We start from the raw sequence: 26,979 nt of genomic DNA on the forward strand, positions 1-26,979 counted from the left end.
CCGTGGTGACTGAACGCCGAACGGCTCCCCAAAGAGCTTCATTCTCCTCGCCTCCGCTTTTCAATTCTATATTGGACGAGAGTATCTATGGCTTCGGCAGCTACTCATTTCTGTTGAATCCGACTACATATCCCCTTTTATCTTCCTTTCCTCCCCTCCTCCCCTAGCCCTCTGGGCTCACCTTCCTCGACCATGGCCACCTTACTCCGACGGCCAGGCAATCTTGCTCGATACTCGAGGAGAGCCGCAGAATGCATCCATCGCGCGGGGCCACTCTCTGCGCATGCTCCGCAATCGAAACTCTCTTCCCTTATCACAGCGCACCGTATCAGATCCTATGCCACAGAGAGCCCTGGTGGCCCGAAACCTCCGAGCGACAAGGACGGTGAAAAGCCAGCATCAAGCCAGCCCGGGAACGATGGTGGTAACAATGGAGGCAAAAAGGTGCCCGAGGAGCCCGAATCGAAGCTCACGCCCGAAGAGCAGAAGCTGGTGGATCAATTTATGAAGCATCTTAAGGATCGCGTGCCCAACTCACAACATCAGATGCTGGACGATATGCGAGCGGTGTTGATGAGCGAAGGGCTACCTCCGGAAGTCAAGGACTTTATCAGAGATCATGTTCAGTCCGGTCGACCGGCATCTTTAATGGACTATGTTAATCTGACACGTTATATGTCAAGGCATCTGGCCGATTACACCGCCAAGATGAGCGAGTTGGAGCAAAAGAGAAGCCAGGGTGGCGACAAAGAAGGCACAAAAGAGGAACAGCAACAAAAACAGCAAAAGGGACAGGACCAGTCAAATAAGCCTCCAAACTTCAGGGTTTTGGAGCTGAAATTTGATCCCGCCTCGTTCCTGATTACGTCTCTCATTTCATACTATGTATACCGCAGCTTCTTTCCGGGTGAAAGTACCAAAGAGATTACATGGCAGGATTTCCGAGCGAACTTCTTCGACAAGGGCCTGGTCGAGAAGCTCACCGTCATTAATGGTAACCGGGTACGCGTTGAGCTGAACCGTGAAGCCGTATCTCGAATGTACCCCGACTCCCCGGCTGCCCAGCAAGGCTTCGTTTATTTCTTCAGCATCGGATCTATTGACAGTTTTGAGCGGCGACTGGATGAAGCTCAAAATGAACTGGGTATCCCCAGCTCCGAGCGCATTCCCGTTTCCTACCAGGACGAAGTGTCGTGGGCTGGAACTCTTTTGACTTTCGGCCCTACTCTCCTTTTGATGGGCAGTTTCTTCTGGCTGTCGAGGCGTGCCGGCGGTGGAGGCGGCCAGAGCGGAATCTTCGGTATTGGAAAGAGCCGGGCTAAGAAGTTCAACCACGAGACAGATATTAAAACCAAGTTCGCCGACGTGGCTGGTATGGACGAGGCCAAGGTAGAGATCATGGAATTCGTCAGCTTCCTCAAGCACCCGGAGAAGTTCCAGAAACTCGGTGCCAAGATCCCTCGCGGTGCAATTCTCTCAGGTCCTCCCGGTACTGGTAAGACATTGCTCGCAAAGGCAACCGCTGGTGAGTCTGGCGTGCCTTTCTTCAGTGTTAGCGGTTCGGAATTCGTTGAGATGTTTGTTGGTGTTGGTCCTTCCCGTGTTCGTGACCTTTTCGCCAACGCCCGGAAAAACACACCCTGCATCATCTTCATTGACGAAATTGATGCTATTGGTAAATCGAGAGCCAAGCAAAGCTACGGTGGTGGAAACGATGAGCGCGAGAGTACACTCAACCAGATTCTTACCGAGATGGACGGTTTCAACACCTCTGAACAGGTTGTTGTGTTGGCCGGTACTAACAGACCTGATGTTCTCGACAAGGCCCTCATGCGACCTGGACGATTCGATCGACACATTGGTATCGACCGACCTACAATGGATGGCCGCAAGCAAATCTTCCATGTCCATTTGAAGAAGATTGTTACTAGCGAAGATATGGAGTATTTGACAGGCAGACTTTCTGCTCTGACTCCTGGGTTTGCTGGTGCTGACATTGCTAACTGCGTTAACGAGGCAGCATTGGTTGGTATGTAATCGAGTTTCTGCTCACTTCTTATGGATCTGTCAGTGCTAACTTTTTGATTTTCCTAGCTGCCCGTGAGAACGCCGACAAGGTCGTCATGAGACACTTTGAGCAGGCCATCGAGCGTGTTATCGGTGGCTTAGAGAAGAAATCTCTTGTGCTCTCGCCTGAAGAAAAGCGCACAGTTGCTTACCACGAGGCTGGACACGCTGTCTGTGGCTGGTACTTCCGCTGGGCTGATCCGTTGCTGAAGGTTTCGATCATTCCTCGAGGCCAAGGTGCTTTGGGATACGCCCAGTACTTGCCAGCAGGAGGTGACACGTACCTGATGAACGTCAACCAGCTTATGGACCGTATGGCCATGACTTTGGGAGGACGAGTTAGCGAAGAGTTGCATTTCGACACCGTTACAAGCGGCGCCAGTGATGACTTCAACAAGGTTACTCGTATGGCTACTGCTATGGTGACCAAGTTTGGCATGTCGCCCAAGCTCAAGTACATCTACTACGAAGAAGACCCTAACCAGCTCCACAAACCCTTCTCCGAGGACACTGCCCGAGACATCGATACCGAGGTGCGCCGCATTGTCAGCGAGGCATACAAGCAATGCCACAGCCTTCTTACCGAGAAGAACAAGGAAGTCGGCATCGTCGCCGAAGAGCTCCTCGCCAAGGAGGTTCTCAGCCGTGACGACATGATCCGACTCCTTGGTCCTCGACCCTGGCCCGAATCTGGCGAATTCGCCAAGTACTTCGACGGCCAAGGTGGGAAAACCATCGCACCCCCTGAACCTCCACAGACAAAGGAACAAACTGAAGGCAAGGATGGAAGAGACCAAACGCCTTTCCCAGTATAGAGATGAAACTCAGGACAGGAAGTTACGGATGGCGATGGGAGAATAACATTTGGGTTTTGTATTTATGTTCGGAAGCATCTCCTTTCTTGCTTGTTTCTTGTTTGTTACCCCCTCAATTGTTCCATTCTATCTTGTTGCCATAAATACTAGGGTCTTTTGAGACTTGTCCTTTTTCCCTCCGTTTTCTCTCTCTTCATTCTCATCTCCATCTTTCATCTTATATCTTCAGTCCAAAACGTCTGGTGTACTGTATTGTATAGTAGCTAGGTCATTTCCTAATCCGTTTCATACATCTTATTTACCATGCCGTGCTTCTAATAGAAAGCAAATTAAATAGATTGTTAAATAACTATTTGACATATATATTGAAAAGTTTCTAGATAATACAGGTTAAATCAATTATGTTAAGATAAGTTGAAATAAATTTACTCCATTCTTCCACCTCCCTTTTTTCACTGGCTCTTCTTTCCGTCCTGCTCGATGGTCTGTTCGGCTTCTGGCTGCTTGTCCTCTGACCGGCGGGTTTTTCTCTTCTTAGAGCTACCCTTGTACTTGGGCTTAACAGAGAATCTGGGAATGAAACGACCGACACGAGCCTGGTACTCAGTGTACTCGGGGTACTTGCTGGCACTGATTGACTCGGTGAGTCTTGTGCTGCCCTGGAAGATAAGCAGAATGCCCACAGCACCGATGCCGGTCCACTGCGCATAGGTTTCGGTTCGGTAACAGCTCCACAGGTACAGGCTGAGCCAGATGGCCTGCTCTGAGAGAAAGTTGGGGTGGCGAGACAGGGACCAAAGACCGCTGACAACAAAGCCGCGCTCCAAGTCCTCAGGGGTCGACTGTCCCTTATATTGATCGGGGATACGGGCTGTCTTTTGATACTCTTTCTTGGCATTCTGGAAGTTCCACTGCTGCTGGTCGGCGAAAGTTTCAATGACGATAAAGAAAAAGGCGACACGGGAGAAAACCAGATCGGGGATACCGAACGGCTCCTGGTCTTTAACTTGCGACAGAAGAAGGAAGATGTATGTCGGAGCGGTAATCAAAAGGAGCAGCAGGGATTGCGCCAGGGAGATGAAGACAATGTTGAAGAGGGAAAAGACAAATCTGTTGTTGACCTTGGAGCGAACGATCTGCCAGCGATAATCTTCCGAGCCAATTTTGTAACCTCCCTTGCGCCAATAGTTGTAGGTCAATCGAATCTGCGGGGTTCATGTTAATAAGCCAAAGTGATCATCGCGATACAAAGTCGCAAACTTACACTCCAGATGAGACTGATGGCGGCGATCGTATCCAGACTGTGGGACTCGATGCCGGACAAGCGCGCCCAGACAGCGAAATGCACATTGTAAATAGATGGCAAAAGACTCCAGAATCTGTCCACTTGGGACCAGTTTCGGTTGATCTCAGAAAAGATACATAGAAATCCAGCCAGGGCAAAACAGAATGCAAGAGCAGTCACAAAAGGATTCGTGGCGAGATAGATTGCCTTCAAAGCGTCCACATCCTTGCCTGCCTCTTGAAGCTTCACAGGAAGCGTCGTCAACTGGGACAGGAATGGGAGAACAGTATGGTTGAAAGAGGCACAGTCTGCGACAGACTGGACTGGAGGAAGAGGGAGCGCCATAGTCGGAGATTCTGATATCAACCGACCTGCAAGAAGGGGATGGAGATGGTCAGGTTATTTCTTGCTTGTTGTTGTGGATCATGAAGGAAGCATCAAAACAAACACAGAGTCGACGATCACTTTACCGTATAAGGAAGGCGGTGAGTGAGCTCGAACAATTATTATGCCTCTGGCAGCAAGTCAGTATATTCAGGCATCAAGCCGCGTCTTGTGCGTGTCTTTCGCGACACTCGAATAATCCTCACTCATTGATATTATTCGATGACGCACGATCGACAGTGCACAGGTAATATGGGTAGATTTTTCATTAGCATGGATACCGTCTGATCTCTTTCTCTTCTGGGCCTGCGACCATGGCTCCAAGAATTCTGTGTGTGGCAGAGAAGCCTGCCATCGCCAAGGCTGTGGCTCAACATTTGTCTGGCGGTTCGATGCAGACAGTAAGTGCTAATGAATCTCCCAAAGATAGCTGGGGAAGGCCTATACTGAATATCTATGTAGATGTCAATTCGAGGAAATCCATATGTCAAAAACTATGTATTTGAATTCAATTTTGGTAACCATTGGGGCACCTGCTCGGTCACTATGACAAGCGTCATCGGCCACTTGACAGCCCTGGATTTCGGTCGTCAATTCAGGGGCTGGACCTCTTGTCCACCAAGCACGCTCTTTGAGACCCCTGTGTATGAGTCCGTAGACTCTGTATGTGGTTTGTCTGATGTTTGAGCACGTTCTCTCGCTAAACCCATTTACTGATTCATGTGCAGGATAAATCTGCCATCGCAAACAACATTCGAGATCAGGCCAAGTACTGCAGGGCTTTATTCATCTGGACTGATTGTGATCGGGAAGGAGAGCATATCGGGACTGAAGTTCGAAAGCAAGCAAAGGAGGGAAACGCTCGTATTGAGATCAAACGAGCTCGGTTCAGCAACACGGAGAGGGCGTAAGTTTCCAAAATCTCAGCTTAGATGGTTAGCTCACGCTTACCCTGCCTAGACATGTATTACAAGCTGCTCGGGCACCGATTGAACTCGATGATCTCCAGGCAAACGCGGTGGCTGCTAGAATAGAACTCGATCTCCGAATTGGTGCTGCATTCACACGTTTGTTGACGCTTCAACTACAACCTACGGCGCCAGAAATCCTTGCTGAGAAGGTCATCAGTTATGGTACGTTAGTTTGAGCTAAGTCTGTCATTGCGTTTTGATCATCCGTCTTACAACGTTCTGCACAGGGTCTTGCCAATTCCCTACTTTGGGATTCGTGGTCGACCGCTATCTACGAGTCAGGAACTTCAAACCGGAGAAGTTTTGGGGGATTAAAGTGATGCATCTTCGAGATGACATTAAAGTGAATTTTCTTTGGAGAAGGGTTCATCTCTTCGACAGAGCTGCTGTGACGGTGATGTTGGAGCGATGCCTCACAGCAAAGAAAGCCAAAGTTACCAAAGTGAACCAGAAGCCTACCAGTAAATGGAGGCCTTTGCCGTTGACAACAGTGGACCTTCAAATGATGGGGAGTAGATATCTTCGCATGGACAGTCAGCTTATTATGAAGGTATAACCCCGTTAGTATGCCCCTTTATTTTCTATGGCTGACCGATTTTCCAGACTGCAGAGGCCCTTTATACCAAAGGTTTCATCAGCTACCCACGAACGGAGACAGATCAGTTTGATAAGGCCATTGATCTGAAGAAGCTGGTTGAAAAGCAATATCCAGATAATAATTGGGGTCAATATGCTCGAGGGTACTGTTATCTTCGTTTATAATATACGGCATGTTTGCTAATAATTTTTTTTCCAGTCTCGTTGACGGTGGATTCAGAACGCCTCGATCAGGCCGTCACAACGATCGTGCCCATCCACCCATCCACCCCATATGCTGGGTCTCGCCAAACTCTCTGAATGCCAATGAAAAGAAAGTCTACGAATTCGTCACCCGTCGATTCCTAGCTTGTTGTTCCGAAGACGCAAAGGGTCAAACATCAGAAGTTGAAATCCAATATGGCGATGAAATGTTCCACGCCAATGGACTGATAGTTCTCGAGAGAAACTACCTCGAAGTTTATGTCTACGATAAATGGGAAAGTAGCCAGCAACTACCAAACTTCCAAATGGGCGAGCTCTTCGAACCTACCGAGGCCAAGATCTTCGACGGCAAAACATCGGCTCCAGGCTACCTCACAGAACCCGAACTTATCGGACTCATGGACGCAAACGGTATCGGCACTGACGCCACGATGGCCGAACATATTGCCAAAATCAAAGAACGCGAGTATGTCGCCGTTAAACCAAGAGGAAGTGGCCGTAATTCAGCCCAGGAAATTATCCCGACCCGTCTCGGGATCGCTCTCATCGAGGGCTACGATAACGTCGTTGCTGGGATTAGGGATAGCCCTTCCTTGAGCAAACCGTTCCTTCGTAAGGAGATGGAGCAGCGGATGCGAGATATCTGCGCGGGGAACAAGTCACGCCAGGAGGTTGTGCATGAGAGCTTGGAACTGTACCGGGAGGTTTTTATCCATACACAGAGACGGATTAACATGCTGAAAACTGCGTTTCGGAAATATCTTGTCGAGGAGGCAAATTCATAATCCACCCATGCTCTATTGTCTTTTCCCGCTGCTATACTAGATGATGACGATTCGTTTCACCTGGACATAAATTTTGCTGATTATATGATACCCTGTACTTGATAATGGTCTTTTATAGATTTGTATTCTAAAAAATGTCGACAAAATATTTACGATCTTGGAGTCATTGATTTACTATTCGGGCAACAATAAACAGAAGATGTGGATATATCTAACCAAAAACCCAACAATCTAAATAAGGTAACAATTCCAAAACAAACATATTATACCATATGATATCCATCTAAAAGCATCATGACAATCCATTTATACTCCAAGAAATGGAAGAAAATGGTAAGGGAGACAATCACACCTACACTTCACTTCTTTCCTCCCCTATTTCCCCTTCCTCCTTGGTTCGGTCCCTTTGGCGACCTATTGCCTATGTCCGAACTAACAACCGATGATGAACGTCGACTTGGTGGCGTGTAAACCCCAGATGGCCGTCTATTCGAGTGATTTCTTGGTGCAGTCGTTGCAGTCGATACAGTCGGTACAGTCGAAGAGGACGGTGTGAATGGCCCTGCATTTGCCCAGATAATCGCCTTAGTCCCAGGGGGTGATTTCTTCTCTGATGGTGATTGCCTTTGTGAATTTTCGGCCTCTTCAGCCCAGTTAATCTTTGGGGATTCCCGTTCTTTGCCCTTCGTATTGTCATGCGGGGAGGGGAGTACAGAGATTGGGTTTGTATTAGCCCACGCACTCCGTTCAGCCCCAGAGGATGGTATCTGCTCTGATGGCTTCTCCTCCAATGAAGATTTCTTTGATGATTCTGGGATATCGCCGGCCCGGTCAAGGTTTGGGGTTGCTAGTTTCTCGTCTTTTGGGTTGTTCTGCTGGGAAGGACGCCTAGACGATGATGGCTGCTCGCTTTCCAGAATTTTATCATTGGAGTTTGCGGGAGTCTTCTGCTCTGTAATCTCGTCAGAGATAGCAACCAATGATGAGGTTTGTTCCTTGGCGGAGGTAGCACCATGATATTCTGTGCCGGCACTGAGAGGATCTGGTAGCATGGGATTGGAATTGGAATCCCCAGGATTTTTCTTTTGCTTCCATTTCAGATTTTCCGTGAAAGAGGGGGGTTGGTATTTCCCTTCCTTTTTCAGCCTGTCGATCTCCGCTTGCTCTTCATCAAATTTCTGCTTCTCCTTCGGGGCAGCATCAATCGAGAATTCGTTCCATCCAGATGCTGCCCTAACTTTACTGAGGGATAGATCATTCCGCTGTCGGGGAGCTGGGCCAGCGTTTGATTCAACGGGAGTTTTGACAGATTTTCTGGCAGCTGGACCGGTAGGTGCATTAGCTGGTGGGCCACCATGACGATTGTTGTTTGTGTTTGGAGTCGTAGGGGGCGTTGCCTTTCCGATAGCTTTCGAATTTCCTGTGGGTGCAGACGATGACTTCTGGTCGAATGATGATGATTTCTTTGGTGATACTGGGATATAATTAGCGCGGTCAGGTTCTGGGGATTTGAGCTTCGTACCTTTTGGTCTATCATTTTGAGGGGGAAGTCCAAAAGATGGCTCCTTATCCGCCCATATACTCTCCTTAAGTCCAGGAGATGATTCCTGCCCTGATGGTGGTTGCTTTGGCGATGCTGGTTTTTTGCCTTCTGCGTTGTCTTGCTGGGAAGGAAGTCCAAAGTATGGCCCTAGGCCATTAGTAGCCCACCTACTGCCCTCGGGTCCTGCATATGATGGGCTTTCACTTTCCGTGATGTCTTTGCGGTTATCCGCTTTCTGTGTCGAAGGTTCTTCAGTAGTTGTATTGGGTTCGTCGTTGCTATCATTGTGAGTCTGCTTATCAACGGGTTGAGATTCAGTAGCTGTCGAGGATGTTTGGGCCATTGCTTCCACGGTGCCCTTCATCCGATATAATATGCCCAATTTAGCCATGACCTCCGCGAGATCCGAGTTTTGATGTGAGAGTGTGTTGTGCATGCGGCCCAGTTTCTCGTCGATAGTCTGTATTTGAATTCCGTGGTTACTGATAGACTCGGATGCCGTTTTCAAGCGGTTTCCAAGAGCACGAAGATTTTGATCCTTGTCTTGCGGTTCACCTGCGGTATTGATACCTTCGCCGCTGTTCAGCTGATTGAGAGTAGTTTGTTGGCTCTGAACAGACAGCTCTGTCGATCTTAGTCTTCCCTCGTGGGCTTCTCTCTTTTGATCGATGTTGGTAAGCTGGGTTTGGAACGTTTTGTGGGTATTTTTGATGGCTTGCAAATTCGAACGGATAGAGTTGATGTCAGCTTCCACTTTTTTAAGCTCGTCATTTTCGAAGCCCTGTGGTTGGCGAGTTGCAGGAAGTTCATCCAATTTCTGTTTTGTAGAATTGATGTCCTTAATCATGCGCTCGAACTCGTCTCTTTCGGGCAATCCGAGGCTTTTTAAATAATTCATAGTGATCATTTCTTCTATATTCCGTTCATTATCATCGATTTTGTCTTGTAGGTCGTCCAGATCTTTTCTGAGGTCAGATAGAGCTTTATCGATCTCTGCTTCATCCATGGGTTTAGTCGAAGTTGCCGTTTCGAGGGAGCTTATTCTCTCCTCGAGACTCTTTTGACTTGTTCCCAGGTCCTTCGATTGTAGATAATTCTGCAAATCGGTAAGGTCTTCTCTCAGTTTGCCAATAGAATTCTCCAAATTTTGTTGGCGATCGACATCATTGCTAGTATCTCCCTGGGATTTGGTGAACAGGGATCTCAAGTCGTCAATTTGGTTCAGAATGTTCTCTGTCGGGGAACTGTTATCGGATGATCCTGACTGTTGCCAATTCTTTAACTGTTGAATCAATTTTGTAGTGAAAGCAGGCATTGTCTCTTCAAGCATATTCTTTATATTCAGCTGGATAGACAGCTTGTTTTCTGCTAACCGAAGCTGATTCTCGATTTCCTTTATTCTCTCATCGAAAGAGCCACTCTGGCTGTATTGTTTAGGGCTCGGGGTTTCAGTGTCCTTTTGGGAAACCACAAACCCTTCAACTCGTGCGAGGCGTTCTTGAACATCCTTTAGTGTAGGCGAGGAAGACCCCAGGGTGGATGAAGCATCGCTATAATTCTTGGAATCACCGTGTTGGATTGGAAATCTGGGTCGTATGAGTGATATCAATTCCTTGATATCATTGAGGGTCTTGCTGCTAGCATCGTTGTCCGAGATGGGCGGTCGTCCATGACCATGTCCGGTGAAACCGCCCAGTTCCTTGCATAGGATAATCAGTACACTTAAGCCCAGAATAGCAATACAGAAAACCGTCCAGACTGCGTCTGTAACATCATCGAATACATTCAACTCTAGGCCGATATTCTCTCTCAGAAGATGAGATATCGTCAATGGCTGTGCAGAGTTGTTGACCAAAGTCGCAGTCGCAGTCGCAGTCGCAGACGGGGGAGACATCGTCAAGTTTCGATCCTGAGCGTATTCTTCCATTACTCCGTTCAATATATCATCACGCTTGAGTGGATTATTCGGGTCGGGCGTGTCGGTAGCTGCAGCATTTACTTCGGGAAACACCTTTGGGTGGATTTTTCGCAGCACATGGATGGTGCTGACTGCCTGAAAGGACGAAATGGAACGTTCGAGTGGTGAGCGAGATGGATTGATGTTTGTAAGTGGTATTGGTGCGTATATACCCCATAGGTTGAGGCTTATAAAGATGGTTGTCAGTATCGTCAGCTCCATTTTGGACTGCGATACATCCACCGGTCAATGTTATATCGATAAGAGATAAAACCAGGCGGATTATGAAGTAATATAAGATAATATAATAATATAGTTATCAGGATATAAGGAGTATAAATGTAAATTTATCTTTGAAAATTGGAGAGATGGCCACAAACCAATGCCAACGGAATATATATATAAGACATGGTGTGAGACTGGAAGGCGATAGAAGCGGGTAACGAATCCCTTGGGGGCTTCAAGAATGAAAGAAATCGGATGAAATTCGAAGTTCGAATATCAAAAACACTGGATGAAAGTGGACGAAGGAGACAAAGGAGGGTGAAATGGGGAGAAGAAAGAGACGGTCGACAAGTCGGGTCAAAGAATAACAAAGCCGCCTAGCGATGGTGGTATAGCTTTATTTAGATGATAGAAAAGTGTTTGAAAGGAAATAATGATGAATATAAATAGATGAATTTGAGGTTTCATGGATGATTCTTGTTGAGATAAAGAATCAAAGAAGCAGAGAGGGAGAGAGAGAGAGAGAGAGAGAGAGAGAGAGAGGAGAGGGCTTGAGGCAGCACGTGATATTTGGCAACAGGAGGGAATATCGATGATTTACGATGATTTGCGACAATACTTGATGAAAAGCGAATGTAAAAAGCAGTAAAGGTTTCAATAGATACCGTCTAGAAATATACCATATCATCAATTCAACGCCGTAACCCTCGATCAATACCCCCAAAGAAGAACCCATATCTTTACTCTGTGTCAATCCAACACGAAACCAAAGGAAATGCCTGTGCAATAAGAAAGCAGATAACCAAATCAAATGAAAATCAAGATGAAGCTTGCCTATTCCTCCTTTAATCCCAAGCCAATAAGAGTTTCGGAAGCATCAAATTGGCTGGTCATCCTCTGGCCTTTGTTCGTTGATGGACATTTCCCCTTTGAGTGTCTGTAAAGATGCTCAAATGATGGCGTCTTGTTGACTCTATTCCTTTGGTGACGCCTAGCAGCCTTCAATCGTCGCTGCACTCTCTCACGCCGGATTCTTCGCCCATCCTCGAGCTGGTCTGGCGTCAATGGTGGGCTTCCGCTCGCAGCAAACCATTGAGCTACCCCCGCTGGCGTTTCATCCCTTCTTTCTTCAAGTTCTCCCTGGTGACTTTCTCCCTTTTCTTCGAATAACTCAGTTTTCTCTGTCTCTTTCCCTTCTTCTTGCTCCTGACTCTCTTCCATATCCACGAGTTCTTCCATTTTCTCAATCTCATCAATCTCTTCTCTTTCCTCAGGTTTGTCTCCGTCGGATTCTCTTGGCTCCTGGCATTCTTCGGACCCCCCGTGCTCCAATGAGCTCCAAGTTGTATCCCCTTCCTCCGACATATGGATATCATCCAGTGACTCGGATTCTATTTCCGGAAAAAGTCCCTCAGAAGCCGCTGGTGTGTGTTCCTGGTTGATCGGAATAAAGCTCAGGAAATCATCAGTGGGCTTCATGGAGACCCCGAAGTTGTCGTACGACACCGAATCTGCATCGATCCGAGCCAAAATGCCAATAATCTGGTTTTTGAAGCGCTTGACTTCGTTCTGGAAGTCTTCGTAATGGGCTTGAATCTCCACTGGGCTTGGAATAGCCTGTTTGGCCTCTTTGAGTTCATCCAGAAAACTTTGCACATGTGGAATCTGCCGGTCAATCTCGACCTGGACCTGTTGCTCGAAATGTTCCCGGAACGCGTTGACTTCCATGTAGATGAAATCTTCGGCTTGAAAGGAGGCTAATTGGTTGCCTAGCCGTTCCTGCTGTACCGTGATGTTGGATGTGATTTCCTCTAATTCCTTGTCAACTGTCGAGGCTGCATTGTCAATCTTCGCCATAAGGAAGCTTCTTCTAGATTTGACCTCGCGTATGAATCTCAGAAGCTCGGCGTCAGCAATCTCCATGTATTGCTTCTGTTTCCGAAAGACGTACAACGAAGTCACCAAAAAGAGTGCGAAACATGTGAGGATTGTGATCCAGAAAGAATTTGGTAACTGATTGCTAGAGCCATGAGTGCCATATAAACTTGAGATAGCATCAAGGTGGCCGTCCAATGGGTGGAATGACCAAGGATCGAATCCGTCCCAGTCAGCATCATAGGACGCACGTTGAGTTGTATAATTAGAATGTCCCAAATCTGATTCAGGCGGGACCAGGCCGGTAGTTTCAGAGACAGATGTTTCGCTCGATGACAATAGGGCCGGTCCGATCAGGGATCTATCATCGTGTCGAGCTGGAAATATTTTTTCAACAACTCCCCCGGTAGTGCCCATCACGCATCCCATGCAGAAGGCTCCTTGTAGTCGTTCAGGAAATATGTACGAGGGCTGTATAGCCGTCAGAGGGATCGAGTGAAAGAAACCGATTAGGGTCAACCCAATGGAGAACATGGTGATGCTTAAGAGATCCATCGTGGCTGCTGCAAATGAAGATATGCAATTTGGTAGAATAAGCAGATGGGATATTGTGTAGTTGTCAAGGTAGAGGATGGTGTTTATTGGTGTTAGACAGAGGGAAGAGACAGAAGTCAGAAATTGTAGAAGGCGAAGAAAAACGATCAATTTGCGGGGGCAATAATGCAAGTAATAAGCAACAAAGCCTTGAATGAAAACAAAAATGAAGGAATCTTGCCTGGATGCAGTGTAATGATTCGAGACGGGCTGAGGAAAAGGATTCTTTGTTCTTTGTTTGAACGGTCTGTTCTCTATTTGTTTGACATGTCCATACAATGAATCAATCAAAGAGTCTTGATACCAAAGACTTGGTCTTTTAGACAGACCGTCCAAAGAGTGATGTGTTAATAAAGTCCAAGAGTCCCTGGTTGCATGGGTATTATAATAAAGCAAATTCCAGCTTTTTCACTGACAGTCCAAGGAAACCAAATTGTATTATTGTAGAGGAAGAAAAAACATTCAAGCCTGAATCATTTAGATATAGCAGGAGGTCGCGCGGCCGGAGACAGCCCCAAAGCAGAACTAGGTATTTCCTCAAACAATATAAAAGATATGGCACCAAGAAAAAATTGAAACAGTTCAAAGAAGCCCTGCTGCCAGTTCCCTCGGGCTTTCGACTATGAAATACGCTTGCTGAGGACAGCGCCATAATAAATTGTAACGGCAAGGCTGACCATGTTGAGCAAGCTAGACGCGCCGTGGATTCGGCCAAATCTCTTGTTCAAAGCCATCATCTCCTTGGAGTGAGGTGCAGGGTCGTAGCTCTTCTTGCCATCACAGGTTTCTACCAACCAGTCAGTTTATGATCTCAAAAACGTCAATCTAGAAGAACACAGAGCAACTTACCCTGGTGCTTCCTCTCGCGCATCACATTGATTGTCCGCGGGCGCAGGATGAACTGGTTAATAAGTCCAGTCACCAGAACGGTAGCCATGGGCACCAAAGTCCCACGGCTCTCTGGAGCGAGAAGACCAGAGACGCCAATTGCATCTGCACCCTTGCTAGCAGTCAAAGCAACTACAACGGGCAGAGCCGACTGGAGAGAAAAGTAGACGGGGAAGGTTGCAGCTTGCAACGATGCGAACTGGGGACGAGGAAGGGCTCTAAAGGCGACAATGCCCGAGACAAAGGTCTATTGCAGCTGTATGTTAGGTCTATATAACAATGCAAGCCAGACAAAGACCGTTTACCTGGTAGACCTGGACACCCAGCAGAGTGCCGTAGCTGCCGAAGTCAATGCGTTGTCCTCCATCTACAAGATCCGAATGTTTTGACAAACCTCAGGACGTGAAAGGGGCGAGGGTCGATCATGATGTCTGTATGGAAGAATGAATCTACACAATTGAAAGATCCGGAGTATCCGTTGAGATTGATGAGAGCTTGGAAGGGAGAACAACAGTCGACGGTCAGTCAGACTGTGGAGATGCACTTTGGGTGGGGAGACCGGAAGTCTTCCGGCCACGCACCGACTGTTATATGCCTTATTTCCACTCACATTTGTATGAGAAAATAATACACACGGCCTGATATTACACCCACGCCCCCTCGTAAATGATGTCATGTGCCTTCGCGTTTGCCTAGAGCCCGATTGGGAAATATCGCGCGTCTGCCTGGTGCTCGTGTCTCTCTCTTCGTCCTTTTCTTCTGCCTTTCTTCCCGGTCTCTCCCAGGTTCTTCAAGAATTCATCTGTATTCGAATCGGACCATGGCGGACAAGGAAACGACAATTTATATTGTGGATGTGGGGAAATCCATGGGGGAGTGCCGCAATGGCAGATCGATGACGGACTTTGAATGGGCCATGCAATATGTCTGGGACCGCATAACAGCCACAGTAAGTTGAATGGCAGTATTGATCTTACAATCTTACTGAAAAATCCAACCAGGTAGCTACTGGACGTAAAATGGCTCATGTCGGTGTTGTTGGTCTCAGGACAGATGGTGAGACAACATGCTCGGAGTTCTAAATGCTTCGTTTTATATCGCTGACATGAGAAACAGAGACTGCCCACGAGCTTGAAGATGATCCGTATTTCTCTAATCTTTCAGTCCTTTTTGACCCTGCACAGTATGTCGATTTGATGAGCTTTTCAATGCAGCTCAGCTGACTAGCTTTCAAGGGTTCTCCTTCCTGATCTGCGAAAATTGCATGAGCAAATAAAGCCCAGTAGCTCTGACCGAGGTGATGGTGTGTTGTTCATAACATCATTGCTCCTGAATGTTGAATCTGACCCATGACTAGCTATCTCTGCAATCATCCTGGCTATTCAAATGATCATCACACACTGCAAGAAACTGAAATGGAAGCGAAAGATCGTGTTGGTCACCAATGGCCAAGGACGCATGAGCAGTGAAAATCTTGATGGAATTGTCGAGAAGATCAAGGAAGATAATATCGAGCTAGCAGTTTTGTGAGTTGTCCATGTGCGGTGTGATAGGAAATTCTAACGCCCTCCAGAGGAGTTGACTTTGATGATCCCGAGTACGGATTCAAAGAGGAAGACAAGGACACACGGAAGGTAATTGATTTGACCCCCCTATACACCAGAACAATATTGATGCATCTCCAAAGGCCGATAATGAGACACTCTTACGCTCCCTTGTCGAAGACTGCGATGGGGTTTATGGAACCCTCGAGCAGGCCGTTTCAGAATTGGACATCCCACGGGTAAAAGCAGTGAGAGTACAGGCGAATTTCAAAGGACACATTCAACTTGGTAACCCGGGTGAATATGATACCGCTATTCGTATCCCCATTGAGCGATACTACCGAACCTATGCTGCGAAACCTCCAACAGCAAGTTCGTTTGCACCTCGCTCTGAAGTACAACCCGAACAAGAGGAGGCCGAATCCTCTACAACGGCAACTGCACAACAGGACAGCCAACCCGTGGAAGGCAGCTCGCTTACTTCGATAAGAAACTTGAGAACATATCAAATTGCTGATGAGAGTGCCCCGGGAGGTAAAGTTGACGTGGAACAAGAGGATCTTGCCAAAGGGTACGAGTATGGACGGACTGTCGTTCACATTGACAAAACCGATGAAAACATCACAACACTCGAAACCTACGCAGCCATGGAGCTACTTGGTTTTGTACAAAGTGAAAAAGTACGTTCGGCTTGCGTGATTGCCAACACCTCCAGTTTAATATAAGCTAATCATTTACAACAGTACGATCGCTATATGCACATGTCTACCACCAATATTCTCACTGCACAGCGTGCTAATGATAAAGCTGCGCTTGCACTTTCGTCCTTCATTCACGCTCTATTCGAACTAGATTCTTATGCTGTTGCTCGGCTGGTGGCCAAGGAGAACAAGGCACCGATAATCGTCTTGCTTGCGCCTTCGATTGAACCAGACTATGAATGTCTACTTGAAGTTCAATTGCCATTCGCAGAGGATGTGCGGACGTACCATTTCCCCCCTCTGGATAAGGTGATTACCGTTTCAGGGAAAGTCATCACAGAACACCGAAATCTGCCAAACGATGACTTGGTTGAGGCAATGGGCAAATACGTGGATAGTATGGAACTGGCTGACAATGATGAAGATGAGTGAGTGGTTATTTGACAGCCAAATATGGGAATCTCCGCTGATTCAAAAACAGAGAGTCTACCGAATCGTTTTCAATCGATGATTCATTCTCACCAATGCTGCATCGAATTGATGCGGCCGTGCGATACCGTGCTATCCATCCCAACGACCCTGTCCCTCCTCCGTCTGAAACCCTATTGAAATTTTCCAAGCCATCTCAGGATCTGGTAGAGAAATCAAAGAAATACCTGGAAAGGCTTACCGCAGCGGCTGATGTCAAGAAAGGTTGGTTAATCATTTTGGATTCGAAGCTATCTTGTCATATCATTATGATTATTTACTGACCAAAAATAAAGTGCCACCTAAAGCCAAGGGTCGCAAGCGTGCCCGTGAGACCGAGAAGCCACTCTCTGGGCTCGATGTCGATGCATTGCTTCACCAGGAAAAGCGCGCCAAGATATCACCCAACAATGCAATTCCCGAATTCAAGCAGACCTTGACACATGCGGACAGCATCGAGGCCATTGGCGATGCGGTGAAGCAGATGAAGGCTATCATTGAGGATCAGATCAAGAATAGCCTTGGTGATGCTAACTACGACCGAGTCAGCGAGGAGCTGGGAGTGATGAAGGAAGAGCTGATTTCCTACGAAGAGCCTGCATTGTATAACGACCTTTTGAGGCAACTCAAAGAAAAACTGCTGAAAGAGCAACTCGGCGGGGACAGACGCGAGCTCTGGTGGCTCCTTCGAAGGAACAGGCTTGGATTGATCGACAAGGAGCAATCGGATCGATCCGAAGTCACCGAGGATGAGGCATATGATGTGAGTTTTTGTATCTGGCGAAATACTGAATCTGAAATGCTAACCCGTTGATCCAGTTTATGTCTACAAAGTGACTTCATCAACCATGAATCTCAAGGCAGGGCCTCGCTAGATTCTGACTTAGTATAATGCCACAATGAAAGAAATCGAATTCAAACGAAGCACATTAATACTCCAAATAAACAGCAAGTAATGCTGAAGGGGAATGGCCGTACTGTAATACATATAAAACCCGCTAAATGCAAAAGATCCGTAAAGCGCCCGAGGCTGACAAGACAAAACAGTGATGGACAATAGCAAGTTATATGTGAAGCAAGATCGTCTCCTGGGACTGCAGCCTCATGAGATCCTTCCTATTCTCTTCTTGCCAATGTCGACCTTTTGTTGTAACCTAGCACAGTATTAGCTGGGATCCAATGAGTGAGAATGAGTATACATACCTTGTTGCATCTTCATCTGTCAGATTCAACAACGCACTCTGGACCTGCAATTCATCGTTGATGGCAATTCCTAGCTCCTTTTGCCGGGCCACAATCTTCCTCAACTCCTCGAGACCCAAGTTCTGATCATCCATCGTCTGCTTTTGCAGCTGGAGCACTCCCTGGTTATCCAACTCACGGGTCCTCTCTGTCTCCTTGCCCAACACCCTCCCAGACCGAGGCAACTTCTTATTCGGGCCGCTCATCAATGCCTCCTTATCCTGTATCGAGGCAACAGCGGTGTCGATCTTGCTCTTGGTAGCCATCGCATTCAACAGGTTTTCCAGTCCATCTTTCTCCTTTCTAGCGTTGGTGAGTAAATCTTTCCTACGGCGTAATTCTCCATCGCCCAAAGTATTCCCATTGCCCCATACTCCCCTCTCTCTACTCCCTGGCCCAGATGACACAGACCGGGTATCCCCCTTGTCGCCCATATGCTTCAACCCATCCTCAAGGGTCCCAATCAACGTCCCAGCCCGGACAAGACTACTCTTCGCCTGCGCCGAGCTCTCATGCTGCTTCTGTGGCGTTGTCTCCTGGTCCCGTCTCGTAAGGTGTAATCTAGCATCATGCAGATGCGCTTTCATATCCCTATAACAATCAAGCCACAAAGTCGGATCCGTAATGGAGTTTTTGTTCCCTGCTGCCCCAGGCTCCGTGATAGCCGCATGAAGCCGCGAAGACGTGGTCGATGAGCCGTTGGCTGCCGCAGCGCTGGGGAGGTTAAGGAAAGCACGCCAGGCGCTGGAATTGCGCCAGCGTGGGTCGTCTGCTTCATTGATGGCGCGGAGATAGGTTTCTAGGCCTACGCGACGGTCTTCACGGAAGTTTGCGTTGGAGACGGTGTTGGCGAACCATGATTTGGGGGGCAAAGGAGCTGGAGGTGGGATGTTGGTTTGGGCTGTGAGGGCAGAGTGCAGGTTGGAAAAGTCCGAGTAGCGTTTGGAAACGGTGAAGGAGCGTAGAGGTAGGCGAAGGGTGAGATTGTAGACTGTGTAGGGGGGTGAGGTGTGCGAAACGGTTGTCGTCGGGATGGAGATTTCGAGAGTCGGAGCCATGGTTATGAGTGAGTGAAGGAATTCAAAGATGAGGATATCTCTTGCGAGAGATGAAATGCTCAATTACGTCTTTCAGACGGCCATGGGTGGGCCAGGGGGGTGATGAGTGATGGATGGTAAATGACGGTGTCGGACGATAAGACGGAGTCAGTTGGACGAGAGCACGAGATGTTCCAGAACCCCAAACAATGACGCAAAGAGCGAGGGTGACTAGGCAACGCCGACGACTTTTTTTTGATCAATTTCTCTATTAATGAAGTCGCAAATATTTTCTTTTGGAATAGGCTCTCATAATATTTATTTTATTTCAAGTAAATACAGATCGAAGACAATACCTGCTTAGATTCGACTGGGTATCTTGGATTTCGCCCGATAAGCACTAGTCATACAATATACGCAACTCACTGACTCTGGCGACCCTTGCCAGATTGGCAGATCATTCCTCTACAGACTCTTTCCAGATCTCCCGTGCAGTGAGAAGATCCCGTTGCCCAAAGTATTCCCCGACAACGGTGATGATCATGTCCAGCATGGCCCGTGTCTGCATGGCCACGTCGACGGCGCTATCCTCTGCCATGGCTTGCGGTTCCGTACCTTGATCCAACATATCAACCTCTGTCGACTGTCCGGGCTCTTCGCTGCCTGCCACCTTGGCCTGGAGTCGCGCTTTGGCTTCCTCCAGTTTGGTTTCGAACTCCGCGGCGGACGGTTCCGTACCCACATATTGCATGTCGTGGTCAGGCACGTCAGCTGTAATGGTGTCTGAAGCATCCTGTCCAGTTGCCGGCTCCCCAGTTTCGGCCTGGGGTTGGTGATCAGTCTCTTGGTTCTCCTCGTCAAGTTCTGGCTCCGAGACATCTTCCTCCGCTGCGGTTCTGTTCCTCTCATCTTCTCTCATCTTATGCAAGATCTTGATCGCGCGCTTCCCCAAATCTCGGATTTCTGCCACCTCCTCTGTTCCCAGTTGTCCAACTTCGCGGCATTTCCCCAGTAGACCCCAAGCCCAGGCCCCAATTCTCCGTACACGCTCCGCATCTCCATTCCTCACATTCTCAGACATGAGCCGTGCCATGATTTCCAGAACACCCAAGACACTATCCATATCCATACACGCCAACTGAACTGTCTGCGGATCCACCGCAAGTAAAAGATGCCGCCACTCCTTGCGCGCTACCTTGGAGTTTCTGGGAAGACTGATAGGATGGGAGTCATCCAATCCGGCGATAGTAGAGGGCGGGGGTGTGCATTTTAATATCGAGCGTAAAAGGAGAAATCTATGTCGGAGTAGGTTATAATAGCTCGACTGCGCTTCTGAATATGGCTCCTCGGTGTCCGTAGCTGCCTGTGCAGTCTTTTTGTCGGCATCGCCATTGGTGACAGGTCCAACATACACACCATCGACGTAGGTACCCGCGCGTTCGGTGTCAGCTGGGTTTTGAAGTTTATGCGTCTCTTCTTTCGCTTCAACTTGGATCGTTGATTCGACGACTGTTTCTGAGGTTTTGGGCGCCGTGAATAAAACGGGTAACGAATTGGCTTCGGACCTATAATCTCAACAAGAATCCATAGTAAAGCAGTTAATATTTGTTCTTTTCCCCAACACTTTTGAAATCATGTCTCAAATCGCAGGCTGGCAAATGACAAAAACAGGCAGACATTTAGCAAGCAGGAAAGAGAAAGCGAAATCAAAGAGACAGGTAAAAAACTTACCGAACCATGCGCAGATATTCCATCCCATCCTCTGCTGGGCCATAAAATAATTCATCCTCCAGTCCGGTATCTAAGCCCGGAAAAGCGCTCTTTTGTCCGTAGACAGGGTGGTTCCGAGGGCGTTCGTACGGGGTCACGCTGGGAGAAGAAGCCGCATCGTCTGCGTCGTCATCGGCGTAGGACCGGGGGCGTTTCGCATGAGGAGAGTCCCCTGATATGGAACCCGAAGGCTTCCTCTTGTCAGGAATGCTGGACATTATAGGTGGCCGTATAGGATAGAGAGGTGGAGTGGGAAGAAGTTGATTGAGGATGACTGCCTCGCCGATGGCCGCAAAAGTTCCGGGGAGCTTGGGCCACTTTCAAACAGTGATCAACACTGGATGGGGCAACATCAGAATTACGCATAACTATTTTCTCCGCTAACGTATGCATTTAAGTCGGTGTATTGAATATGCCTTTTGTTTAACGAACTTGGACAGGGGAATTTCATTTGGTCTCATCAATTCCATTACACTTTTACTCATGCGGGTATGTAGATCCACCAACAAATCTAGTATGTATACCCATCCCGGGCAGGGTTTTGTCGTAATCTAAACTACATGCTCAAGGACGCAGGCGCTGGGGGTCGCGAGGGAACAGGGAGGTCAACCGAACGTTGGGCAGTCCCAAGAAGAACATGACGATTCGGTTCAGACCCAGACCACCACCGGCGTGGGGAGGGCAGCCCTGGCGGAAAGCGTTGAGATAGTCCTCGAAGCCCTCCTGGTCAGGGTTCAATCCCTTGGCGCGCATAGATTCCTCCAGCTCCTTAATGTCGTGGATACGCTGGGCACCAGACATGATCTCCTCACCACGCATGAAGAAGTCATACGAGTTGGAGAATGTGGGGTCTTGAGGGCAAGCCTTGGTGTAGAAGGGTCGCACGGCCATCGGGAATTTGTCCAGCACGTAGAAGTCGGTATCGTACTTGTCACGGATGATCTGACCCAGTTGCTTCTCCATCGCAGTGTTGAAATCGTTCTCGAATCGCTCCTGTTCCGAGACATCAACACCGGCCTCCTTCAAAAGGGCAACACCATCCATGTAGTTCAATCTCAAAGCCTTGCCATCCTTGGGCAGCTTGAAGTCACCGGCCTTGGGGTAGGACTTCTGGATAGTCGCGATTTGATCCTTGTAGCGCTCCTTGAGCCCAGTGAGGATGAAGACAAGGAGGTTCTCAGCGAACTCAAGAACTTCGTGGTAGTGGCTCTGGAACGTCTTCTCGAAATCGAGACCAGCAAACTAGAAGATTGTCAGTGGAACCGTGTTGGTAGTCAATCAACAGGCAGCATAATCGCATGATTTATAGCCTTACCTCAGTCAAATGTCTGTGGGTGTTGCTGTCTTCGGCACGGAACACGGGAGCGATCTCGAAAACGTTCTCCATGTCACCAGCAATGCACATCTGCTTGTACAACTGCGGGCTCTGAGCCAAGTATGCGTTTCTCTTGAAGTACTTAACTTCGAAAACACCGCTACCACCCTCGGTAGCAGCACCGACCAGCTTGGGGGTGAAGATCCACCGCGATCCACTCTTGATCATGTACTCAGAGAACAACTCTGCAACACCACTAGAGATCCATGTGATGGCCTGGCTAGTCTCGGTCTGGAGGTCGATGACACGGTTGTCCAGACGGGTCTTGAGGGTGACGATAGGAGCACCGTCGGCGTCAACCTGGGGTCCCTCCTCGGTCGTTTCCGGGGGTGGTCGCTCAGCATCCTTGACCTGCATGGGAAGCATCTGGGCAGCCTCGGAGATCATGTAGACCTTGCGAATGTGGATTTCGAGGTGGCTGAGAGTAGCGGAGGAGATAGGGATCTCAGGCTTCTTCACGATACCGGTGACCTGGACAATGGAGTTGACGTTCAATCCACCCGTGTACTTGACCATCTGTCTCGAGATGGGCTCCGCGGCCGCAATAACGGCCTGCACCTTCTGTCCCTGCTGTCGCAGCATCAAGAATGCCAGCTTGGCACTCTGCACACGAGCGTTGTCCACACGGGCAACGACTGTGACCTCCTGCTCATAATGGGCGTCGGTAAACTCAGAGAATTTCAACGAGGGAAGAACATCGGCGAATTCGGGGATGGGTCCGTAGAGATCCTTGGCTGTGTCGACGGCAGCAACAGCGGCCTGGGCCTTCTCCTGAGCAGCACGCTGAGCAGCCTTCTCTGCCTTGGCCTTCTCCTTTGCGGCCTTTTTGGCGGCGTTCTTGCTTGCGCTCTTGCTGGTCTCAGCGCCCTCGGCGCCCTCAGCGGCGGCGGCTGGGGTTTCCTCGGGCTTGGGGCGGGTGGGCAATTCGGAGTCGGCCATGGTTGCTATCTTCCAGGGAGCGATTGGAGTGGATGTAGTTCGTCAAGGCTTATATATCCCGAGCTCTTTGCTTGCCCGCATCAAGATGTGAGCTACGAGTCACCCCGCCGAATGAGTCATGCCCTAAGCCCTAAGAGGGGCTTATGTCACATGACATATGGAGGCCTGAAGAATGCTATATACGGACGAGATGAATGTACATATTTATAGATATTGCTTGTTATATTTCTGAGCAGTATAGAATAATCCAATTGGTTATCTAAATAATATCGAATTGACTGGGGGCTAAATGCTCTCTCAATGGTATGTTGCTAATGGACTTGATGACGATGATGGCATAGATCCAGATGATGCCTTGCAGGGATAATGTACAAATCGGGTATATAAATCGCATACCTATTGCGTGTGCACCCATAAGCCTTAAACCTTGGTCACCTGCCATTGAGAAGACTTCAGTCCGAATTCAACGGCTCTCCGTACGTCATCAACAATGGTTTTCGGCTTCCAAGTAGGCTCGCCTCCGCTGTAAACACCAGTTCTCACGAGGATGGAATGCCAGGCACTTCCATGTCCACTCCGGTAGGTGTTTGCACCACAGATGTCGGACTCGGGGTTATCTCCAACCATGTATATATTCTGTAAAGGCTGGGTTGCCTTGGATCCAAAAATCTTGGATCGGTTCCGCAGAAGTTGATCCTCTGCAAACTCATATGTACCTTGGTGAGGCTTTCCGATAACGGTCTTCTTCAGCTCAACACCTTTGCTTGGGCCGCCTGTTGTCGCAGCCCAGGTTCCTTCCAACGCTTCACGGAATGCACCCTGGCCAAGACGGGGGAGGTGATAAGCAGCAGCCCACCACAGATCCGGGTTCGAAAAGTATAACGGCGGCTGGCCATCCTGCAAGAAGCCTCGGTTGGGGAGGTCAGTTCGACCATTCTTTTCCGAAATAGTACCCAAAACACCTTGAGATGACAGGAGAACATCCATAATCACTTGAGTGTCAAGGCCCCAGTCCCTGGGGTCATTGAAGACGAAGATGGCATCGATCTTGAGCCCCTTGGTCGGATCGGTAGGATCTACTGGGTTGGGGATCGGCCTTGCAAATTTCTCATAATAGTTGCTGAAACGCTTAGAGAATGGCCAGATGGCAGGGTTGGCCATGAAAATATCACCGGGGGTGACGACGTTTTTGAATCCGTATCTGGCTATAAGTTAGAACCCCACAAAGCCGTTTATAAGACAACATACTGCTCAGCTACCTGACGACAGCGGCCGCCATCTCCTCCAACCACCAGTACACACTTGTTCTCCAAAGAGCTTGCTTCGTCCGGCCCTCTAACAAGCTCCGCAAAGGGGGAGTGACTCTGGACAATCACCGACGCATCCAATGGCACCTCGAGCTTTTCACTAATTTCCGCAACTCTTTCCGTCTCATGTTTTCCACCACCGTTGGTCAAGAGAATGAACGGAATGCCTTGGTCCTTCAGAAGAGCCAGCGAGTCGGCTGCTCCGGGGATGGGTTTGGACGATCGCAGGAGAACGCCATCAATGCTAGAAACCACACATTGTTAGAGACTGATTTGAAAAAAAAAATATATATATATATAAAAGCAGATAATCCACTCACTCAAAAGCAAAGGCAAAGTCTGGCACCCGGGACGAGGAACTGACCGTCTGAAAGGCTCTCCGGGCAGGGCCAGCTGGGAGATAAGACCGGGCGTAGGGGCGTGAAAGCAGGCCAAAAGACCGCAGAACTCCTTGTAGTCTCATGGTTAATATATAATACAATTGAATAAACAAATTAAAGAATGTAAAGGTTAAATTGAAGGGACAGAATGGATGGTGTTGTGGTAAAAGTGTCGCTCAGCCAAGGAACAACAGTCGATCGGAACCAGCCAGAGTGACGCATGATATCATCCGCCGCGAAGCTTCAATCCCGATAAGCGATCTGCGATTAACCACCACTACCACTAACTATCACCACTACCACATCTCGATCGCAACTTACCATGGCCGTCTGCACCAATGTCCTCCATTCAGCAAGTCTATCTCCCCACAGAAGTCTTGGCGCAGATCGTCTCCGAAGTCGCTACAGAGCCAAATGATATCATGCGTCAAAAATTGATGCATACATGCTGCTTGATCAATCACCAGTGGTACTCTGTGGCCGTCGCGTTCCTCTATGAGAATCCCTTTATGGGCATCGGGGCGTCTTTTTACAAATTCACAGACACCGTCTCTCCACCTATTGGGGCACGAAGGAATAAATACAATCTGGGAGGTTTTGTCCGTCGACTGGACCTGAGCCCGCTTGTCCACCACAGCTCGAACAGCCTGACAGCAAGACTTCTGGGTCGCGTCAAGGAGAATCTCGAAGTTTTTATTGCCCCCAGAGTATCTTTTGCGTAAGTATCCAGGTTTATATCCTTCTGTCAACTTAAAACCAGTACTGATAAAATGCAGTCTCAACAGCCTCTCTTCGTTAGCGAAATGCGTCAACCTCCGCCACCTTGACCTCTCTCTGGTCGGCGACCCAATTCCCTTCCCCAACCTCAAAAAGACATTGAGTCACCTCACCAAACTCACCACTCTCCGACTTCCCCAATCTACCTCCATCGTCAAACCCGAAAGCCTCGATAGTTCCGCAGACTGGCCTCCTCTCCTCGAGCGACTCCAGCTAGGCGGCCGCTTCTCGCCAACCGTGATCTCCTACTTTCGCCCACCACCTCGCCTCACCAGCTTAACCTTGAAGACCTGCGCCGATCTCTCTCTGGAAAACCTAGGTGGTCTACTCGGAAATCCCTGGATTGGCCAGAATCTGAAACGTCTGACGATATCCGGTTCCAATCGTGGTCTCCAGCCGGAATGCATTTGCGCAATCCCATCCTATCTCCCCGAATTGGTATTCCTCCATGTCCCCGGCGATCTAGTCGAGAATACCTTTTTCGATATACTTCATCTAGCTGGTCCGCCAGCCCTCGAAGTGCTTGAATTCGGGTATCCCTACGCCGACAATACTCTGAAATTTGACACAGCCGATTTGGTCCACGCTTTGGAGAAAGACTTAACAAATGTTTGCTCGGTGGGATTCTCCGAAATATTTTGCACGGAGCTTCGTATCCTCGAAGATGAAATGATTGACGATGTCTTGCTCAATCGGTCCAGGAAACAGCCTATTCCGCGGGGCGTCGAGGAGGATCACGAAAATGACGAGTTAGATGACACAGAGGTGGGGGTGTACTACATGTGAAATCACATATCTCACTCTCACCTTTACAATATCTTATGATTTACGGTTGCACGGTCTTTTATAAACTTAGATCTAAAAGTTGATTTTCTTTCTGTGCATTTTATTCTAGAATATATCTATTTATTGCACTTCTAGCACACGCTTTCAATGATACCCACAGAGACTTATTGGATAGAATAGTAGAATAATCGAATCATTTCAATCTCGCTCACTTCTTTTGACTAAGGTAACTACACATGAGGCCCACCAGGCCACCAGCCCAGTGAGAACCATGTCCCAATCGCACCGGGCTCCTGAGACAGTCCCAGGACTGGAAATAAAAATTGAAACAAAAAAAGAAAAAGAGAAGAAAAGATCAAAGGGAAATAGAACCACAAAAGACGCAGGGTGAGAAGAGTAAAAAAAAAGGAAAAGATGAAAACCAAGTGAATAGAGGGCTTTGGCGCCTGCAAAATATTCATCG

The 26,979-nt window shown here is 48.3% G+C and overlaps 11 protein-coding genes across 11 annotated transcripts; 4 read left to right on the top strand and 7 right to left on the bottom strand.

Moving 5' to 3' along the window:
• Positions 1-10: 10 nt before the first annotated feature.
• Positions 11-3,253, top strand: ASPWEDRAFT_36731 (ATP-dependent metallopeptidase FtsH/Yme1/Tma family protein). The gene is made up of 2 exons (XM_040834533.1): positions 11-2,029; positions 2,095-3,253. Exons 1-2 carry the CDS (start codon positions 193-195, stop codon positions 2,880-2,882), a joined length of 2,625 nt encoding a protein of 874 aa, XP_040692691.1. The 5' UTR covers positions 11-192; the 3' UTR covers positions 2,883-3,253.
• ASPWEDRAFT_36732 (DUF1295 domain protein) lies at positions 3,204-4,626 on the bottom strand. The gene is made up of 2 exons (XM_040834534.1): positions 4,147-4,626; positions 3,204-4,087 (listed from the first exon to the last, which is right to left on the bottom strand). The coding sequence occupies exons 1-2, from the start codon at positions 4,510-4,512 to the stop codon at positions 3,335-3,337; spliced, it is 1,119 nt and encodes a 372-aa protein (XP_040692692.1). The 5' UTR covers positions 4,513-4,626; the 3' UTR covers positions 3,204-3,334.
• A 239-nt stretch (positions 4,627-4,865) lies between these two features.
• On the top strand, positions 4,866-7,108 carry ASPWEDRAFT_24881 (DNA topoisomerase 3; the record flags this gene model as incomplete). The annotated part of the gene is made up of 7 exons (XM_040832673.1): positions 4,866-4,952; positions 5,014-5,214; positions 5,280-5,458; positions 5,512-5,684; positions 5,750-6,072; positions 6,126-6,262; positions 6,319-7,108. 7 exons carry the CDS (start codon positions 4,866-4,868, stop codon positions 7,106-7,108), a joined length of 1,890 nt encoding a protein of 629 aa, XP_040692693.1.
• A 143-nt stretch (positions 7,109-7,251) lies between these two features.
• Positions 7,252-10,139, bottom strand: ASPWEDRAFT_351899 (uncharacterized protein). Its single transcript, XM_040834168.1, has 3 exons — positions 8,631-10,139; positions 7,465-8,582; positions 7,252-7,391 (listed from the first exon to the last, which is right to left on the bottom strand). The coding sequence occupies exons 1-2, from the start codon at positions 9,979-9,981 to the stop codon at positions 7,468-7,470; spliced, it is 2,466 nt and encodes an 821-aa protein (XP_040692694.1). The 5' UTR covers positions 9,982-10,139; the 3' UTR covers positions 7,252-7,391; positions 7,465-7,467.
• Positions 10,140-11,499: 1,360 nt separating this feature from the next.
• ASPWEDRAFT_36734 (uncharacterized protein) lies at positions 11,500-12,264 on the bottom strand. The gene has a single exon (XM_040834535.1). The coding sequence runs from the start codon at positions 12,196-12,198 to the stop codon at positions 11,668-11,670; it is 531 nt and encodes a 176-aa protein (XP_040692695.1). The 5' UTR covers positions 12,199-12,264; the 3' UTR covers positions 11,500-11,667.
• A 1,658-nt stretch (positions 12,265-13,922) lies between these two features.
• Positions 13,923-14,616, bottom strand: ASPWEDRAFT_168884 (DUF4149 domain-containing protein; the record flags this gene model as incomplete). Its single annotated transcript, XM_040830362.1, has 4 exons — positions 13,923-14,089; positions 14,152-14,437; positions 14,496-14,529; positions 14,585-14,616. The coding sequence occupies 4 exons, from the start codon at positions 14,614-14,616 to the stop codon at positions 13,923-13,925; spliced, it is 519 nt and encodes a 172-aa protein (XP_040692696.1).
• A 394-nt stretch (positions 14,617-15,010) lies between these two features.
• On the top strand, positions 15,011-17,717 carry ASPWEDRAFT_103068 (ATP-dependent DNA helicase 2 subunit KU80; the record flags this gene model as incomplete). The annotated part of the gene is made up of 10 exons (XM_040827537.1): positions 15,011-15,139; positions 15,192-15,246; positions 15,301-15,373; positions 15,426-15,493; positions 15,548-15,716; positions 15,764-15,824; positions 15,878-16,414; positions 16,478-16,863; positions 16,917-17,128; positions 17,200-17,717. 10 exons carry the CDS (start codon positions 15,011-15,013, stop codon positions 17,715-17,717), a joined length of 2,208 nt encoding a protein of 735 aa, XP_040692697.1.
• A 288-nt stretch (positions 17,718-18,005) lies between these two features.
• ASPWEDRAFT_149757 (uncharacterized protein) lies at positions 18,006-21,212 on the bottom strand (the record flags this gene model as incomplete). The annotated part of the gene is made up of 4 exons (XM_040829577.1): positions 20,914-21,212; positions 19,656-20,747; positions 18,107-19,243; positions 18,006-18,057 (listed from the first exon to the last, which is right to left on the bottom strand). The coding sequence occupies exons 1-4, from the start codon at positions 21,168-21,170 to the stop codon at positions 18,006-18,008; spliced, it is 2,538 nt and encodes an 845-aa protein (XP_040692698.1). The 5' UTR covers positions 21,171-21,212.
• Positions 21,213-21,295: 83 nt separating this feature from the next.
• On the bottom strand, positions 21,296-23,266 carry dps1 (putative aspartyl-tRNA synthetase Dps1; the record flags this gene model as incomplete). Its single annotated transcript, XM_040829235.1, has 2 exons — positions 21,296-22,194; positions 22,268-23,266. 2 exons carry the CDS (start codon positions 23,264-23,266, stop codon positions 21,517-21,519), a joined length of 1,677 nt encoding a protein of 558 aa, XP_040692699.1. The 3' UTR covers positions 21,296-21,516.
• Positions 23,267-23,481: 215 nt separating this feature from the next.
• On the bottom strand, positions 23,482-25,129 carry ASPWEDRAFT_36737 (putative HAD superfamily hydrolase). The gene is made up of 3 exons (XM_040834536.1): positions 24,894-25,129; positions 24,515-24,817; positions 23,482-24,467 (listed from the first exon to the last, which is right to left on the bottom strand). Exons 1-3 carry the CDS (start codon positions 25,034-25,036, stop codon positions 23,687-23,689), a joined length of 1,227 nt encoding a protein of 408 aa, XP_040692700.1. The 5' UTR covers positions 25,037-25,129; the 3' UTR covers positions 23,482-23,686.
• Positions 25,130-25,291: 162 nt separating this feature from the next.
• Positions 25,292-26,516, top strand: ASPWEDRAFT_49105 (F-box domain protein; the record flags this gene model as incomplete). Its single annotated transcript, XM_040837213.1, has 2 exons — positions 25,292-25,671; positions 25,730-26,516. 2 exons carry the CDS (start codon positions 25,292-25,294, stop codon positions 26,514-26,516), a joined length of 1,167 nt encoding a protein of 388 aa, XP_040692701.1.
• Between the last annotated feature and the right edge of the window lie 463 nt (positions 26,517-26,979).

This window comes from Aspergillus wentii, assembly GCF_001890725.1.
Source record: "Aspergillus wentii DTO 134E9 unplaced genomic scaffold ASPWEscaffold_2, whole genome shotgun sequence".
NCBI classification, from domain to species: domain Eukaryota; kingdom Fungi; phylum Ascomycota; class Eurotiomycetes; order Eurotiales; family Aspergillaceae; genus Aspergillus; species Aspergillus wentii.